The 19,829-nt window shown below is 44.3% G+C and overlaps 1 protein-coding gene across 3 annotated transcripts in view; it reads right to left on the reverse strand.

Moving 5' to 3' along the window:
• LOC309693606 (uncharacterized protein) overlaps positions 1-16,962 on the reverse strand; it is a 129,194-nt gene extending 112,232 nt beyond the window's left edge. Inside the window, exons 1-7 of one of the 3 annotated variants that reach the window (XM_082512990.1) lie at positions 16,939-16,962; positions 10,174-10,252; positions 9,560-9,623; positions 9,126-9,454; positions 9,022-9,041; positions 8,814-8,928; positions 8,523-8,650 (exon numbers count right to left, since the gene is read on the reverse strand). In XM_082512990.1, the coding sequence (XP_082369116.1) occupies positions 8,523-8,650; positions 8,814-8,928; positions 9,022-9,041; positions 9,126-9,447 (585 nt within the window). In that variant the 5' untranslated portion in view covers positions 9,448-9,454; positions 9,560-9,623; positions 10,174-10,252; positions 16,939-16,962. Of the gene's footprint in view, positions 1-8,522; positions 8,651-8,813; positions 8,929-9,021; positions 9,042-9,125; positions 9,624-10,173; positions 10,253-16,938 lie in introns of all 3 variants that reach the window. The other 2 variants (XM_082512989.1, XM_082512991.1) reach the window with 2 other exon arrangements.
• Positions 16,963-19,829: the final 2,867 nt, after the last annotated feature.

Raw genomic sequence — 19,829 nt, forward strand, 5'->3', positions numbered from 1 at the left:
ACACACACACACACACACACACACACACACACACACACACACACAGTGCCTTAACTTTTACAACGGGGGACTGTGTAATTGTGTTCACTGAACAAAAAGGCTGCAAGGGGAGGCTGGAATTTGGAGTTGTCTGGGATCAGGTGAGGAGCTGGCAGCTCTGAATCCTGACCGGACCGACTTCCCTTGCACAAGTAAAAACCGATTGAGCTCTGATTGTCTTGCTTTGTTCATGGGGATGAGTCTCTGAGCCAGCGAGGCCTGCGAGTGCAGACCTAAAGTAATATTCTGCTTTTAGTACCGTATTTCCCGGACTACAAAGCGCACCTGAATATTAGCCGGACAAGCTAAAATCAGGGGAAAATCCTGTTTTGTACATACATTAGCCGCACCTGACTAAAAGCCGCAGGTGTTTCAATGTTGACTTATCATATGTAAGAGAATATGCACAAAGCGAATTGTCAGGAAAGAGATGGCTGTTTGGAGACATCACTTTTATTAATATTTTGAAAAACAAGTTATGGGCACATATTTGCATAACTTTTTAGGTATATGTACAAGTAGCGGTAATTACAAGTACAAAACATGTACTGTGCTTCATAAACGAGTAACAAATGTAGTACATAACAATAACCTACAGCACACCAGAAAAATAGATTCAGACTACCTTTTAGGCTCAGGTGGATGGATGTATGTTTTCACACTTTTCCACGCTGTCAGATTCCACCGGTGGAGTTGAGCATAACTTGCCGCACACCATCCACGACTCCCGCTGAACGCGTAGCGCTACTTTGAAGTTTGTTTTTCGCGCTACTTGTACGGCACTATGTTGCCTGGCGGATGGACATGTGACCAACATACCACTCTTGAACCCCGATACTGTGTGTCTGATCACATGCCCTTCCGCCAGGCAACGTAGTGCCGTACAACAGCGGAACAAACAAAACAAATCGTCTTACGATATCACAAAAATCAGGGATAATCCATAGAAAAGCCGCACCTGACTAAAAGCCGCAGGGTTCAAAGCTTGTGGAAAAAGTAGCGGCTTATAGCCCGACAATTACGGTAAATCTTTTTTAAAAAAACTAACGTTAGCCTACTGCAACAACCTTGTTTAAGTTGTGGTAGCTACCTGGGTTATGTGCCAATTCAGTATATTTGATGTAGTATTGCTATGACTTATTACTATTAATGAAGGCTACATTAACAACCTGCTAGCTGCAAATAATCATGTACTGATACAGAAATAGTTTTCTATAGGAGATCACTGCAAAAGGTCCCTAATGTCCACCCTACTGTTACTCATTTTATATTAAGATTTAAAAATCTAATTGGTATTGGTATGGCGAGTAGCCTTCAGTAATAGTAATAAATCACACAGCAATAGTACATTCATGTAGTTTTAAAAAGCACGACAGTATATTAAGTAATCCAAAGTATTCAGAATACATTACTCTCATTGAGTAACTTAACGGAATACGTTATAAAAAAATTACATTTTGGGGCATGTATTCTGTAATCTGTAGTTGAACATATTGTAACGTTCACAAGAACCAGACGGTTGGGTCTCAGTTTGTCCGTTTATTCGGTACATAAGCAAGCGGGTTGCTAACTCAGGGGAGAGCGCCCTCGTGCTACACCTCTCTTCAGCCTGGCACCCACACAACACAGAACCCAGGTCTCCCCTCCCCTTCCTCCACACCACCCTCCCTACTTCCTGCAGCACAACCAAACATGAATCTTAAAAGAACAACAACAGTGTGCAAAGATAACCAACATGTACAATAACACTTAACCATCGTTACACTGCCCCCCCAGCAATAAGTTCCTCGTCCCCGAGGGAACGACACAGTCTCTGAGGCGGGGTGGTAGCCTACGTTCCCTCCTTGACCTCCTGAGCCCCTGAGGTGGGCGCGGAGCGTCGGGGCTTTGGGGTGAAGAGTCCGAGGGAGGGGAACGCAGCCCCGGTCGGGGGCCCCTCTGAGCAGGGTCATGGACGCTCTGTACACGTCCCTCTGGAAAGGAGGGGAGGGACTGCCCTCTGTAGGGGGCCATCCGGTCTCTGTGCAGCGCTACTATCCTCCCCCTAGGAGGCAACTGCACCCTGTAAACAACCTCCCCCACTCGCTCTAGGACGCTGCAAGGCCCCACCCAGCTGCTATCCAGTTTAGGACACCGTCCCTTCTTTCTCTTTGGGCTGTAGACCCACACCAGCTCCCCAGCACGGAAGTGCCTCCCCTTAGTGGTGATGTCATAATTCCTCTTTTGGCGCAGGCCTGCCTTCGCCAGCTGCTCCCGGGCGTAGGAATGTGCAGAATCCAGCCGGTCCTGCAGCTTCCTTGCGTAGTCCCGGCCTGGTGGTGCTTCTGGCGCGTCCGGGGGCTTCCCAAAAGCCAACTCTGCAGGAGTTCTCAGCTCTCTCCCTAACATGAGCAGGGCAGGCGTACATTGGGTGGAGTCTTGCACTGCCGACCTGTAGGCCATGAGGATAAGGGGAAGATGGTAGTCCCAGTCCCGTTGGTGTTCTGAGGTAAGGATGGCTAGCTGCTGGGCCAGCGTCCTGTTAAACCTTTCCACCAGTCCATCGCTTTGGGGGTGAAGTGGGGTGGTGCGGGTCTTCTTGATCCCAAGGCGTTCACACATGGCAGCAAATACCTTGGACTCAAAGTTACGCCCCTGGTCACTGTGGAGGGTCTCTGCTGTTCCAAAGCGGCTGAACATCCCCTCCACTAATACATCAGCGACAGTCTCAGCCTCCTGATCTGGGATGGCGTATGCTTCCGGTCACTTGGTAAAATAGTCCATGGCCACAAGAACATAGCGGTTTCCTCTGTCTGTGCGAGGAAATGGGCCCATGACGTCCACAGCTACTCGCTCCATTGGAGCCCCTGCTGGTTGCTGCTGAAGCTGTGTCTCACCCCTGCCACCACAGCCAGCAGCTCTCGTCGTGTGACACAGTAGCGCCGCTCACTCCTGTTCAGGACCCGACTGAAGTACGCCACCACCTTCTCACCTTCCGGTCCAACCTGCGACAACACAGCTCCCAGCCCCACATTACTTGCGTCAGTGTCCAGGACAAAAGGCAGGGTGGGGTCAGGGGGGGCGAGGACTGGGGAATCTGTCAGCGATTTGCGGAGGGTGTTGAACGCCTGCTGACAGTCCTGGGTCCAGATGAAGTCACAGTCCTTCTGCAGCAGGTGGAAGAGTGGTGCGGCTATGGAGGAAAAGCCCTTCACAAACCTCCTGTAATAAGACGCCAGTCCTAGGAAGCTTTTGAGCTGTTTCTGGTCTGCTGGTGTAGGCCACTCGGTAATGGTGTGGATTTTTTCCTCCAAAGTGCTGATGCCCTCACGACCCAGCTTGTGGCCCAGAAACTCCACCTCCCTCCTCATGAAGTGGCACTTGTCGGGATGCAGCTTCAGGCCTGCAGCCGCCACCCTCTCCAACACTTGTCTCAGGGCATCCAGGGCAGCATCAAAGGAGCTCCCGTGCACTAGAAGATCATCCAGGTAAACCAGACACCGTTGCCGTGGGACGCCAGCCAGCACACTGTCCATAAGCCTCTCGAAGGTCGCAGGAGCGTTGCAAAGACCAAAGCTCAGGACTTTGAACTGCCATAGTCCCCTGTTAGTGCAGAAGGCTGTCTTCGGTCTGGATTCCGGGGACAGTGGCACCTGCCAGTAGCCACTCCGCAGGTCCAGGGTGGAGAACCAGGAGGACCCGGCTACTAAGTCGAGAGACTCATCAATCCTGGGAAGGGTGTAAGAGTCCTTCTTCGTCACTTTGTTGAGTGGTCTGTAGTCCACACAGAAACGCATCCTAGGACTTTTTTTCTTAGGCACCATCACCACCGCGGAGGCCCACGGGCTATCAGATGGCTCTATGATGCCCGCCTTCATCATTTCACACAACTCTCTGTCTGCAGCCTCCTGATGAGCCAGGGGCAGGCGGCGGGGGCGCACTTTAATAGGCTGGGCATCCCCGGTCTCAATGACGTGCTCTACCAAGTGTGTCAAGCCAACATCACTTTCTTTCAGGGCAAAAATGTCACTAAACTCTTTTAGTACCTGCCATAGACTCTCTTGCTGCTGTGGAGTCAGCCCCTCACAGTTCTTTGACCAGATACTCCTCACTGCTGAGAGCCTCTCCTCCTCCTCCGCTCACTGTTCTGCTGGCGGGTCTGCAGGGGTCTCTGCGGTGGAGGTGGACGCCGCGGCAGATGCTGTGCAGACCGGGGGGGGGAATAAGCGGCACCTTCTTCCCATCAGGGAGTGCGAGGAAGCCTTTGCCTAAGTCCAGTACACCACCAATGGCTCGTAAAAAATCCAGCCCAAGGATGCAGGCGTCCTGCACGTCAGCCACCCAGGCAGCATAAGACACACCGAGGTCCCCCACCTTGAACTGGAACACTCCCCTCCCTCTCATTGGGGCCAGATCACCGGTCACAGTCTTAAGTTGCACATTAGTCGGTTGCACAGCAGCTCCGGGTGGGACAACATCGGGTCGGACCAGCGTTGCATTGGACCCCGTGTCCAGCAGGGCCGTACAGGACACCCCCGCAATCGTCACTGGAACATGGCAAAAGCCGCCAACCTGGGTCCAGCCCACAGCGATGGCCGCACCAGGTGGGGGTGGCGGTGGAGTGGGGATGTCGTTCTCCCAGGCCCGTGTACTCCCGCCTACACGGGCCCATGGGCGTTTCCCTGAACCGCTGCAAGCTTGGGGCACTGCCTGATGAGGTGTCCGACTTGTCCACATCCCCAGCAGCTCTGCGGTCGGCGGTGTGGGCCAGCCCGAGGGGAAGGCGACTGCAGCGAAGCCGCCTGCACCAAACTGCACAGGCCCGCTGGCATCTCCGTCTGTTCCACAGGTGCTGACACAGCCCTCACCACGTGTGCGTCATCAGCGCCCCCAGAGGATCCCGCAAGCATCTCCCTCTCCAACGCTAGCTCCAGGGCTGCACTGAGTGTGGCCGGACGAGCAAGCTGAGTTTGCATACGGAGCTCTTTAGGGCTCAGGGCCTGCAGGAACTGGTCCCGAGCTAACTCCGCCTGCACTGATGGTGGCATGCTGTCATACGCCCTCCGGCAAAGGCACTCGACTTCATGGGCCAAAATGCGGAGGGGCTCACCTGGCAATCTGCGTCTGTTGTGGAACTCCGACCTCAGCAGCACTGGTTGGTTATACTGCCCGAAGCGCCTCTGAAGTGCTCCGACCAGAGCATTATAATCTCCCCTCTGCTCCTCGGTTAGCAGCAGCAGGCATGCAGCTGCATCCTCACACAGGCACAAAGCCAACTGGAGAGCTTTATGTTCCTCAGACCAGCCAGCTGCAACAGCTAACAGCTCGAACTGTGCGATAAACACTTCCCATGGCGTCTTGCCGCTGAACTTAGGCGTTTTTATATGCGCTGCAGCTTGCTGGGCGCCGCCATGTTTGTTTACATCACGTGACAGCGCGCCAAGCGAGGTCGACTCCTTCCCGCCGGAATCGCGGCCGCTGTGCGAACAGTTCCCGAGCCTAGTCAAACCTGGAGAAAATCCAGCCTCGGCAGACAGCCGCAGCGCCGTTTCCCTCACTCCATGGGCGGGCGAGCGCGGACGAACCTCCCTCTCCTCCGTCTCCTTCTTAATCCTGCCCGGCAACATCCTCGTCTCGTAACGGCAAGCGTCGCCAGCAACAGGGTGTCGGGCGTTCTGGGGTTCTTTTTTCTTTCTTCACTTCTGACACCAATGTAACGTTCACAAGAACCAGACGGTTGGGTCTCAGTTTGTCCGTTTATTCGGTACATAAGCAAGCGGGTTGCTAACTCAGGGGAGAGCGCCCTCGTGCTACACCTCTCTTCAGCCTGGCACCCACACAACACAGAACCCAGGTCTCCCCTCCCCTTCCTCCACACCACCCTCCCTACTTCCTGCAGCACAACCAAACATGAATCTTAAAAGAACAACAACAGTGTGCAAAGATAACCAACATGTACAATAACACTTAACCATCGTTACAATATTTTAAAAGTAACCTTCCCAACACTGATGACAGTGCAGATTCCTGACATTTTGTGTAAATTTAAACATGTAAAAATTTGATTATTTCAAATGAAAAACTGTGTGAAATGTTCTAACCATTTATATAATGCATATTACAGAATGTAACACCTGCATATGTGAAAAGAATGGCTTTGATTTTCCCACCCCATTTCATTTCAGTGCCACCCTTGGAAAATTTCTCTGGTTTTCTCTCTAGCTGATCTCCTCTGTCTGTATAGCCCTCAGAGAGCACTAAGATCCTCGGGCCAACTGCTCTTAGTGCAACCTAGGTCTCGGCTGAAGACCAGAGGAGACCGTGCTTTTGCCGTTGCCGCACCCAGGTTATGGAATACTCTTCCTCTTCATATTCACGCATCAGATTCCATTCAGTCTTTTAAATCACGTCTAAAAACGTATTTGTTTAACCTGGCATTCAAGGCTAATTAGGGTAATTTACATCTGGCTTTGCATTTAGATTATGTAATTATTTAATATTTTATTTATATCTGTAATTTATATTTTATATTGTGATATTTTTTTTATCTGTATCATGATTTTACTGGAAAGCACTTTGGTGTACTTCGGTCTTTAAAATGTGCTATATAAATAAATTTTGATTGATTTGATTTTCATTTAGAAATTTTGTCTAGAAAATGACCTGGGCTTTGGAGAGCTTACCAACTATATTTAACAATAAACAGGCAGATGTTACTGTTCTCTAGAAAATTCCTCCCTGTGTTGATCAGGTGCTTTGATCAACAAACTTTTTCCCAGTAAAAGTTTTAATGGTGAGTACAGGAACAGTGCTGCTGTTTTGGACATGAAAAGCACGTTTTCTTTCACTCTACCTGAGTTCACCGTCTCAGTAACGGCTCAGTCTTTTTGCTCTTTGCGGTGTGTGTACAAACTCTGGCTACATGTTAAACTTTGCCAAGGTCATCAAAACTGCTGCTATGGTGTTATCAATGTTTCTGTTTAAAATTGGGGGGTTTGTTGGATAATAAATGTTGTCAGACTTTTTATTCACCCGCTTCTAAATAATTTTGTATTGCAGGCCTGTTTCAGTCACAAATGTGGGTGAACACAGCTGTGTTAGGTCCATGGCAGTAGTCATCAGATTTAGATTAAACTCATGATGGAATTTGGTGATCTTAAACCTTTTGGAAAGTGGAGATGAAATCAGCCCTCACATCTCAAGTAACATCTCCCTGTTTACTGTTAAATACAGTTGGTAAACTCTCCAAAGCCCAGGTCATGTGATCACAGCCTGTCCCACACCCCCAAATCTACTGGTTATTACTTTGGAGCAAGTTCTATCCTTCCTTCACCTCTATACCAGATCTTACAAGTCCACTATTTACTTAATGCTACCCCTACCCCTAAACAAACTACACAAACACATCCTGTGTGTTTTGTGATATTTCCTGATCTGTCAGAAATGTTTTTCTATTTTTTTCAAGCAGACTTTAAACTCAGATTATATGTTTACAGATAATCACAATAACATAAGGGTAAGCAGACTTTAAAAAGTCTAGAGGTGTGCGAGCTGATTGACCTGAGGCGCCAACCAGAGGGCAGTGGGCCAAACAGGTGGTGCAGTGGGTCATCTGTGATGGCCCTGGTTTTCCTGAGACAGGAGGATCTGGCCTGTATAACCTCCAGGGGTGGCAGAGGGCAGCCAATGATGTTTTGGGGGTGGGAGTCTTGATTACCCTCTGTGCAGCCTTCCTTTTCTTAGCAGTGGCCCCTGCACACCAAACACCTAGACAGTAGGAGAGCATGCTCTCCACTGAGGACCGGTACAAGGCAAGCAGCAGTTTCCATGCAAATGTCTTCTCCTTGTCCACAAAACACATGTAGATTGATTGAGCAAACTCAGTAAAGAGCTCGTCCAGTGTTCCGCAACCGGGACAAAAACTGAAAACCACCAGGTAGTGATTGGCTTACAGCAACACCAGACTGAGACAGAGTCCAGAGCCAGATCTAGCGGGTACATTTCAACTTCACGTAATATATTCCATATCCTAATCGCTAGTCTTGGTAGCCAGGGGTCTGTCCAGCAGGGTCTCCGCCCCTGGCCGCAGCCCAGCACACAATGCACCTGACCCCTATAACACCTCCTGCAGGTGTTGGACCTGCAGGAGGGTGGGCCCATGTCCCTTTTCCAGGCTGTCCCAGCCAGCCCACATAGATTATGGCCTGCCCACCAGACGCTCACTCCTGGGCACCCTCCACGGGCCTGGCTCAAGGGCAGATCCTGGTAACCCTATGCTGGGCAACTGTAACCTGGATATTCTGCTCATTGGGGTTTTTGAATCACTCTGTCTGGTCCCTCATCCAGGGCCCATTCGTCATGCAAGACCCTACCAGGGTACAAAAAGTCCTAGACAACATAGCCTCTGGGATCACTGGGACATGCAAATCCAGGGATATAAAATAAATTAAGAATATAGAATGGTGGTTGAGGATACAATTCCAAAGATGTATGAATCTACTTACCAAGGCATTATCATTCACAAAATTCTTCTTGCTGTACATTCTTAATTCATTTCGTATTTGTGCTGCAGTCAGGTTGTTGTGTATCAGCACTTTAAAGCCTAAGCTTGTGAACACTGTGTTCAGAGCATCTGTGCCACATAGAAAAGAAACAAATGAAGGTATAGCAGTAGATTACAAAACCAAAGAATATCTGATCTGTATGTGCAGTAATTGTTGCAGGTCTCAGTGCTTCTAGTTAAAACAGTCCTACATAAATCAGGTCATGATATGGTTTGAAGGTAAGAACTCTACCTGCATCCTTCTGAGTTCCCCTTCGAGCATGTAGACATGTTTCAGTAGTGAAGGTCTCATTATTGATGATCACACATAAACCATGAGACGTATGAGTCAAAGTGTAGTATTCTGACTACAGGACACAAACAAAGCAAATGTGAATTATTATGTTTTTACATTAATATAAATGTTAGTGTTCCGACAAAAGAATGAATGAAAGCCTCACCTCCATTTGACTGGAGCCGTCTTGTGAGGGAATCAGAGAGAAACACAGTTACACATCCAACCAGAATATGATCTCAGACACAACATTTCTGTGTGTGTAATTACCATGCTGAAGTAAAGAAGCTTGGTCAGGCTTAGGTAGAAACGGAGTGTTCTTCAGCTGAGGGAAAGTAGTTTGCATTTTTTCATCAGTTTGCAGGAGGTTCAGAAAAGCTCTGCAGGTATCGTCTCCTTTATTCATGATCTTATCCACAAGCTCAACAATGTGTCCCTCCACATCTTCCCTGTTGATACTTTTAAGGTTGTTGTAGTCCTCATCAGTGATCAGCTCCTTCTCATAAACTTTGTTGAGGATCAGCCTGTAGTCTCCGGACAGAATCGTTTGGATGGTTGTTTTATTTCTCCTCACAATGTCTTTGGCAGACATGCTGAGTCTGCATTCCAGAACGCTTACACAGTTTAAGTTTGCAACAGCAGCACAATACAGGTTTTATTTTCTTAAAGTCTTCATTTCAAATGTAATAATTATTGCATGTTACCTCTTTCGGTGTCCTCGAGAGTGTACACAGATGATTCAGTGGCCCTGCTTCACTGCATTATGTTCTGCAAATGAATATACAATTCCTCACTCAAAGCAAATAATAAATTCTTCTGTAAGCTACTGTGTTCACTGAAATAACTAATAATGGCTGAAAAGCAAGGCAATCATTTTGCAATGAATGTGAATATTCTTTAATGATAATTTCACGTGTGCCCTTTGAAACACTTGCTTAAATTGTACATTACAACAACCTGTTGGGAACAACTTGTTCAGTACATAAACATTGATGCCGTAATACTGCAAAATCAGACATGGTTGTAATTTCTATTCAAATGTAGTTGTATGAAATGTATGATAATCTGTTAACCAAATAATTCAGATCTTCTGTCTAAAATGTTAAGTGACAGACAAAATAATAATACTAATGACAAAAAACACATTTTGTCTATATAACTGTTTTGTGCACCTTTAGCACCTGTCAAAGAGGAAAAAGGCTGGAACTGTAGTGTATAACTACTCTGTAGTCTGTAAATGTTACACACGTGGAGATGTGTGTAACATTTACAGGCTTAGCTATATGAATGAACTTATTTTTGAAGATGTGGTACTGACCATTACACCTGTAAATGGCTTCCACCAGGCCTAGACTTTCTTCTAAGAATTTTTCAATTGCGGTTCCTTCAGGTTGGCCCTAGTGGGGTACAGAGAACCATGCTTTATTTGTCTGCAGCATCACTAATGATTTAATAAATCCATTGCACCATTTGCTTTTCCTCTTCAGTGTTTCTGCCAAGTGTTATGACTGCCAAGAAGATATGGGGTCCTTGTGCCTCCCTGTGACTAAATGGCTGTTTTTTATAAAAGGATTTATCTGTAGAAACTGCACAAAATCTGATTAAACTCAAAAATCACTGTTGTTACACTGGAAAACATGACTTTAACACGATGACTTACCAAGCTTGCCAGCCATGTTTGGGTTGAAATTATTCCTGTTAAGACCTACCTAACGTACATACATTCTCTACTTAAGTAAAGTACAGATACTAGAGTTAAAAAAAAAATACTCCAGTAGAAGTTGAAGTACTCTCTATTTTGTGTTGCTACTTGTAGAGGGTGACTTTGCCTCTAACCTGGAAAATGTGTACAGTCAGGGGTTAAAGAGGGATTCAGCACGTGGTGAACCCTAAAATTAGTAGTGGCTCAGTGTGGGGAAAAGAATCCAAACTCACAATAATTTCTATTGAGAGTTGTAGTAGATTTTAGTATACAGGCTGTGATCAGCTGGTCTCGGCAGTTACTGCTCTGAGGTTCATTGCCCTTTCAGGGCTCTAGAGTGCGACCAAATTTTTCAGTGGTGCGACTAAAAAAAAATATTTGGTTGCACCTGTGCGACCAACTGTTCGGGTAGCAAAAAATAAATAAATAAATCTGCAACCTTCCCTGTGGTCAACAACAGACACACATTATGCCCCTATCGTGGACCAAACCAATCAGAGATAGTAAGGGGCGGGACCTCTCTGATTGGCCGTGGTCCAGTTGAAAGTGCAGGTGGAAGTGGGAGGTGAGTAGCTTGAATAAAGCGATATCAATTCATTAAATCCTGAATCGACTTTTAAATAGAACTGTGTTTTGCCAGAAACGCCAGATTCTCAGATTAAAGCTCACAAAACCATTTCAACAACAACCAAACAGCAAATGAGAGCAGGTACACGGACTCCACACAAAGACGTAAACACAGAACGGACCGACGTATCAGAATCAACTTTGTCTTTCTCGGCTTTCTCACCCGACGGCCCGTAGACGGACACGCTGTCGGAGCTCAGCGATCCTGATGCGTCCGGTCCGCGCTGTGTTTATGTCTTTTTGCGCTGATCCTGAGCTGCAGGTTTTGTCTCTCCGACCAAAATTCACCGAGCCAGCAGCAAAAGAAGCAGCAAACTGCGCTTCACATTTGATCAATGTCGTCATGAATTTTGCTGTTTTGCTTCCACGACTATTAAAATCACACTTCATCAGAATCAGAAAGGGTTTTATTGCCAAATGTTGAGCAGGTTTACAACATTAGGAAATTGCTGCGGTGCTTCAGTGCAAACATACTGTCATAAAAATATAAAAATAAGAATAAGAATTAAAGTGCTAAGTGGATAGATATATACATGATATATACATGAGTGCAGGTGGTGATCAGTGACAAACATAGAATGATGCAGTGAACACAGCGTAGGGTCATGCACAGCTAGCTCTCTCTCTCTCTCTCTCTGTACTTCAAGAACAGTTTCCTGTCTCCAATCTCTGTTTTCTGTATTAGTCATTCGCTTATTACCCACCAGTGTACCGTTGTTTACAGCGCTGTCGGCTGCTGTCCTTTTCTTTTTTTCACTTAAATGACCTCGGACAAGAAAGCCTATTTTTTTCTGTTGTTCAATACTGAAGACATGTAAACTTTATATGCAGAACATTGTAGAATATTTTTAAGGTTATCTGCTATAAAAAGCCAGACCAGGAAAATGTCCTTCATGTTTTTCTGTGTTTTATTCTCAGTTACTTTCACACAAAGGCATCTGCTGTGATGTTCACAATTCTGATGAAGTCAGTACTGATAAATGATCAGAATTATAATATTTCTGACTGTCTGAGGCTAAGTTGAATCGAATCGGGACTTTGAAAACCGGAATCGAATGGATTATAGAAATCAGTGATGATACCCAGCCCTAGTGAGCAGCCTGGGCATGACAGAAGTGGATGTAGCTGTAATAGGAAAAGAACTATTGCTAACTTTTCTGTTAAGTTAAGGCCTGATCCTTCTGAAATTCATAGCCAGTGCTCTGACACGGTGTCATCAATCTTTGAAAGCTGAAAAAGCACAGTGTATCCAGAAAAACACATTATATTATATGAATTATTATAAAATTTGTGTGTGCCTAACTTTTGTGCCGGTACGCCTAACTTTAAAAAGTTAGGCGTACCGGTACACCCATGGCAAAAAGTTAGTCTAGAGCCCTGCCTTTGTGGATGTGCATTACAGAATACAACCAGATGTCAGCAGATGTTTCACAGTTATACTGGCTGATTTCCATCCTCAACACTGACAGTGCACTGTTTATGCTGTCTTTTTTCTAAATGGTATAAAGTTGGTATGAAGGTGAAATTCAATGAACGAATCTAAGTATCATCACCTTTACTCTCATCTCTGCTACTCTTTATGTAACCTAACTCTGCCATTAAAACACAGCCACTGTGCACTACTCACAGACTGTTCTTTACTTTAAACCCATCACAGCAAACTAACCTGTTTATTCTGCAGAGGATTTTCATGCAGCCTTTAAATAACACAGAGAGTCTACCTTAGTTTGTTTTGCAGCAGGTTTCACAATATGAAAATCATAATGTCAGATGTACAGGCCTGAAATTTGATTTATAAACACTTGCATGTGAGCTTTAAATTTCCAGTTTATCAAACACCACTGATCAGTCCGTATCTTTAAATCTGACCTCTCTTTATCTCTTTATCTTTCTCCATCTCTGAGTGAAGTTAGCTCTCTGTGTTTTCTCTCCTTGGGAAATACAGCAGCTGGGCCTTTAGCTAGCAACACACTGTGAGACAAACTGCACACAAACAGTTTGTGCGTTTGCTGATGTTTGTTGAGGTGATAGAAATGTTGCATTTGAAATTACCTGAAACTTCAAAAACGTCACTCCTTTCGTGCTAGCTCGTCTACTGTAGGGTTGCCTAGATGCTAGCTAACCCTACGCAAACATAACGTATGGACACCTGCAGTCATTCTGGTGTTGTGCCAAAAGTAATAATAATAATGGTTGTGTCCTGTAATGTTATGTACCAAAACTGCACCACTAGAGGGTGGTGTCGTAAAAAAAGGAGAAGAATAATGCTGCTGACTAGTGATGTGCGATACCACTGATTTCCTTTCCGATCCGATACCAAGTAATATTCAGGGTGGTATCAACAATACTGATCCGATACCGATACTTTGTACAAAAACATTTTATTTATTGTATCTCAAATTATAGCGTCATAATGATTACAGGACATCAGATTTCTTGTTCTTATCACTTAATAATGCAGAGTTCATCATATAGAAATAAAAAAAAACTGAAGTTGTGTGCTATTTGAACACCTTGCCTGCCTGCAGCACTAAAGGACTCCATGAGAGACGTCTGTCTCGCCCTAGCAGCACCTGTCCCTGTCCTCTTCTTCAGTTCGCCTCAACATAAGCTCGTCATATTCTGTGATATGATTTACTCTGAGGTGTTTGACAAGGTTAATGATGTTGCCACAACCATACATGCCAACCCTCCCGATTTTTCCGGGAGAATCCCAAATTTCAGTGCCCCTCCCGAAAATCTCCCGGAGCCACCATTCTCCCGATTTTCCACCCGGACAACAAAATTGGAAAATCACATCGCAGAATTCATAGCGCGGCCCAGCCAATTCCAGTTTCCAACAATGACGGCAGCTACTTAGTTTTAATATTACTCTTATTTCTCTTTCTGGGTCGCAAAAAAACTTTTAACATATTTTCAGGTGAGAATGTAGCTGTGTAAACTTCAAATATCTGAGCCGACCGACACATCATTTTCAAACCCCCGCGGTCTTTCACTACTCGGGTTAAACATGATATACAGGTCCTTCTCAAAAAATGAGCATATTGTGATAAAGTTCATTATTTTCTGTAATGTACTGACAAACATTAGACTTTCATATATTTTAGATTAATTACACACAACTGAAGTAGTTCAAGCCTTTCATTGTTTTAATATTGATGATTTTGGCATACAGCTCATGAAAACCCAAAATTCCTATCTCAAAATATTAGCATATCATGAAAAGGTCCTCTAAACGAGCTATTAACCTAATCATCTGAATCAACGAATTAACTCTAAACACCTGCAAAAGATTCCTGAGGCTTTTAAAAAACCCCAGCCTGGTTCATTACTCAAAACCGCAATCATGGGTAAGACTGCCGACCTGACTGCTGTCCAGAAAGCCATCACTGACACCCTCAAGCAAGAGGGTAAGACACAGAAAGACATTTCTGAACGAATAGGCTGTTCACAGAGTGCTGTATCAAGGCACCTCAGTGGGAAGTCTGTGGGAAGGAAAAAGTGTGGCAGAAAACGCTGCACAATGAGAAGAGGTGACCGGACCCTGAGGAAGATTGTGGAGAAGGACCGATTCCAGACCTTGGGGGACCTGCGGAAGCAGTGGACTGAGTCTGGAGTAGAAACATCCAGAGCCACCGTGTACAGGCGTGTGCAGGAAATGGGCTACAGGTGCCGCATTCCCCAGGTCAAGCCACTTTTGAACCAGAAACAGCGGCAGAAGCGCCTGACCTGGGCTACAGAGAAGCAGCACTGGACTGTTGCTCAGTGGTCCAAAGTACTTTTTTCGGATGAAAGCAACTTTTGCATGTCATTCGGAAATCAAGGTGCCAGAGTCTGGAGGGAAATGCCAAAATGCCTGAAGTCCAGTTTCAAGTACCCACAGTCAGTGATGGTCTGGGGTGCCATGTCAGCTGCTGGTGTTGGTCCACTAGGCAAGGGCAGGGTCAATGCAGCTAGCTATCAGGAGATTTTGGAGCACTTCGTGCTTCCATCTGCTGAAAAGCTTTATGGAGATGAAGATTTCATTTTTCAGCACGACCTGGCACCCGCTCACAGTGCCAAAACCACTGGTAAATGGTTTACTGACCATGGTATTACTGTGCTCACTTGGCCTGCCAACTCTCCTGACCTGAACCCCATAGAGAATCTGTGGGATATTGTGAAGAGAAAGTTGAGAGACGCAAGACCCAACACTCTGGATGAGCTTAAGGCCGCTATCGAAACATCCTGGGCCTCCATAACACCTCAGCAGTGCCACAGGCTGATTGCCTCCATGTCACGCCGCATTGAAGCAGTCATTTCTGCAAAAGGATTCCCGACCAAGTATTGAGTGCATAACTGAACATAATTATTTGAAGGTTGACTTTTTTTGTATTAAAAACACTTTTCTTTTATTGGTCGGATGAAATATGCTAATTTTTTGAGATGGGAATTTTGGGTTTTCATGAGCTGTATGCCAAAATCATCAATATTAAAACAATAAAAGGCTTGAACTACTTCAGTTGTGTGTGATTAATCTAAAATATATGAAAGTCTAATGTTTATCAGTACATTACAGAAAATAATGAACTTTATCACAATATGCTAATTTTTTGAGAAGGACCTGTATAAGTCACTTTGATAACTTAAAAATGTTATTGTTTGGCTTTTTCAGTGTTTTATTTGTTCGTGAGTAAATCGGTTTGGCTGAGATTAAAGTTATTAGATTAGATTAAATAAAACGTTATTAATCCCTCGGGAGGGTTCCTCCGGGGTTTTCACACAGCTGAATAAACGTCAAACAGAAAACTGATTAAACAGAAGTGTGAGACGGTCGAGAGTTTAAGTCAGCGCCCGGTTATATTTTAGATAGCAAGGAGCAGACGGCAGAGTTTCACTCCACCGAGGGAGCTCATGACGTACTACCCGGCTTTCTTTAGACCGCGAAGGCCGGGTCCTCAGGTGGAAGCAGCGACAACACCTCACTTTTTTGCCACATGTATCACAAACCACGTCTCAGCTGTTTGTGGAGGTAAAATACGTCCGCACATGACTCCAACTACGATCAGCCATTGTTGTGAGTGAGCACGCCAGCAGCTGCGAGACATTTATACAGCCGTATTTCGCACAGTTTCTTATGAAAGGCGGAAGAGGAAGTAGTTCCTTTGAATGTAGACAATCCGAATGATATAGTTTCTTTCCACTGTGTTCCTGTTAATGATAAACTACAAATTTACCCTAAATTACTAAAATATCGATATTTTAATGTGAAAATCTATTCTAGAACATAAACGATTGGTATCGGAGGAATCGATATTTCAGGATCGATCCGCACATCACTACTGCTGACCAGGAATATAGTTAAGCTGGCTAACTGATAAAGGCACATGTAATGCCGGCTTACATTCAACTAGGTTTATGTGCTGTGTTCATTAAAAGTCATTTGTTCCTTGCTGGGGACTTCATTATCAGTCACCATTGCAATACTAAATAAAAGCGCGGGCCCACGATTTTGCTTTCATCTCTTTATATCTCCTGGTGATTAATACACGAGCAGGACTGCCTTTCACGTGTTTCTGTTTAGGCTCAACTCGATTTGATGTTTCAAGGCTCACAGTGACGAACTCCCTTCAAAAACGTCATACCGGAAATAATCAGCTTGTTTTGAATATGTTGGGAGTAAAGGTAAAAACTTGTCTGAAAGAAACTATTCAAGTAACGTAGGTATACCTTAAAACTTTTTTTTACAATAACAAAGTATTTGTACTTACTTACTTCCCACCTCTGCTGTTGTCCACGCCCAGGTTAATGCATGCATTCTTCTTCTTTCCTTTTTTTCCCCTTTGTTTTCAGCTTGCATTCAAAGGTGTTGCACTACTGCCATCTCCTGGGTTTTACTACAACATTACTTCCAAATCCTTAGATCCTCATGATGAGTATTTCTCAAAAAACGAAAAATCACTCCTTTCCCTTCATGTATGAGTACAAAACTTGTACTCATTTATAAAAATGAGTACAAGTTTGGCATACAGCTTGATGTCATCAAGCAGTACGCCAAGACAAAAGGAAAATGCAGCGGATGGTGAGTGCGGCAAAGCCGGCAATTGGCACTTCACTCACTCAGAGACATTTATACTGGCAGACTTCAGCAGAAAGCCAGTATCATCATCAAGGACGCCTCGCACACTGGACACTCACCCTGCTGGGATAAGTTGGCCAAAGGAGGAGATAGAAGCCACTGACATCAAGACAAGGAAGCTCCTGACCATGCATGAAGGTTTTCACCCCAAGTCCAGCACCCTGAGTTCTGTACGCTAAGCGGAAGGAAGGAGGCCAGGGACTGGTGAGTGTCAGCACCACAATCCAGGATGAGACAGCGAACATCCACCAATAGTATTTTATTTTATTCTGTACAGTTGTGTGCAGTATCTTATTCTTGTTGTATTACAGTGTTCTCTAATCTTTGCATTGTCCACTTTCTGCTGTGACAAAACAAATTTTCCATGTGTGGGACTAATAAAGGTTATCTTATCTTATATGTACAAGGGCTCTGCCTTCACCAAAGAAATTATCATGGTATACACAATGTACTCATAAAATTTGTTGCTTAAAATGCCGCTTTTGAGAGTTTTTATATCATTATTTACAATTCAAAGATCCTACATGGGCACACACATTTTTGCATAGTCATGCAGTGCTGTGATGTCTGCCTGCTGCGACAGGGGGTGCTGCAGCACAGCTTCTTCTCAGTGTGACACCAAAGGCTGTAAACCTGTTATTCCTGCTGTCGAGAAGTAGAGGGCACTGTCACTGTCACTACCCGATCCGTACCGGAAACCCGATCGGTACCCCGCATGCGCGAAAGGTGTCTACTTCCGGTCGAAGCATTTTACGATAGTTACAGGTCAGAGTATCTGTTAAGATGTTAAGAATAACAAGTATCTCTTAACATGTTTCCGATAATGAAACATTTAATATAATGTAGACAAAAATAAAAAAATTAAAAGATAGTGACAGATCGGGACTCCCGATCCTTACTGCGCATGTGCAAAGTCAGACCGTACAAATCTGGTCTACCCAATCCGTACCGCGCATGTGCAGGGGTTTCCTTCTTCTTCTGTTCGTTTAATCGGGTAGTGACAGTCACTACCCAATCCGTACCGGAAACCCGATCGGTACCCCGCATGCGCAAATCTTACGTCACTTCCTCTCTTTGCCAACATTGCGACATTCAATATATTTGAATGATACGGTTAGCGCCCAGTTAGCTCCTAGCATTTCTCAGCAGCTCTGCCTCCTTTTCGACTACCAGGACATTTAAACAATGGATAATCCGTATCCGCAACAAATTTTTGCTTTTCTCCTCAACAGAGAGCGTTCCCCGATTGAACAACAGCGCCGTAAAATAAGAAGAATGGTGCCTAATGACAGAGTTAATAATACAGACTTTATAATATGTCACGTGAAGATTCAGCAGCCAGATGAAGTGTTCACTGGCAATTGACAGTGATAGCGGACATTATCATCACTTTTCCAACAATCCTCTCCACACAGACAAGCATAAACACACTCGATTATCACTAAATCAAATTTAACACATGTTTGTAATGACGCTAATTCAGTTTACAATAGGGTTCATTCGCTCAGTCAGCAGGTGGCAGTATCCTCGTACACTGGGGAGTACACTGCCATTAAATGAACAGAAGAAGAAGGAAACCCCTGCACATGCGCGGTACAGATCGGGTAGACCCGATTTGTACGGTCTGACTTTGCACATGCGCAGTAAGGATCGGGAGTCCCGATCCGTCACTATCTTTTAATTTTTTTAATTTTTGTCTACATTATATTAAATGTTTCATTATCGGAAACATGTTAAGAGATACTTGTTATTCTTAACATCTTAACAGATACTCTGACCCGTAACTATCGTAAATTTTTTTTTTTTTTTTTTCGGGTTTTTTTTCGGGTTTTTTTTTTTATTAGTAATATAAACATACAAACAAAATGCACCATATATTACAGATTCAGAGAATAAACATTTCTTACATATTAGCAACTTTCATATATAGTGAAAATAAAATATAAAGATGGGGGTCACATAAATTAACAGATTATTAACTCACTAAATCAAAATCTTCTACAAAGGAAACAAAAAAAGCAGCCTTTTTCTTTTTAACTAAAGTCAAAGATTTAACCAACAGGTTTAGGTCGTTTTTCCAGTGAGCCAGTGTTGGTTTAATCTTAAAAAAGCGACATTTATGTATAAAATACTTACACAAGATTAATAACACATTAACACCATAATTAGCTTTCTTTTCTTTCAAAAACACTCCAAACATTATCATATTTAAGGTAAATGGGGTAATTTGAATCCCACTGGAATAAAGCCAGGTATGAAAATCCAACCAAAATATTTGTATAAAATTGCACAAAAAGAATAGATGGTCCAAATCCTCCTCTTCTGTTTCACAAAATACACAATTACCCGTTTCTATTTTGAATCTATCACTAAGGAGTCTATTTGTCGGGTAAATTTTATTCAAGATTTTAAATTGGACTTCTTTCCCTTTAGGAAGGAATGGGGAAGGTGATATAATCAGTTCTTATTTTTTCAATTTCTTCCCTTTGGAAATCTTTTAATATGTAATTACGTCTAAGTAAATTTG

The sequence above is a fragment of the Aulonocara stuartgranti genome (genome assembly GCF_965226115.1).
Source record: "Aulonocara stuartgranti genome assembly, chromosome: 18".
Lineage (NCBI taxonomy): Eukaryota > Metazoa > Chordata > Actinopteri > Cichliformes > Cichlidae > Aulonocara > Aulonocara stuartgranti.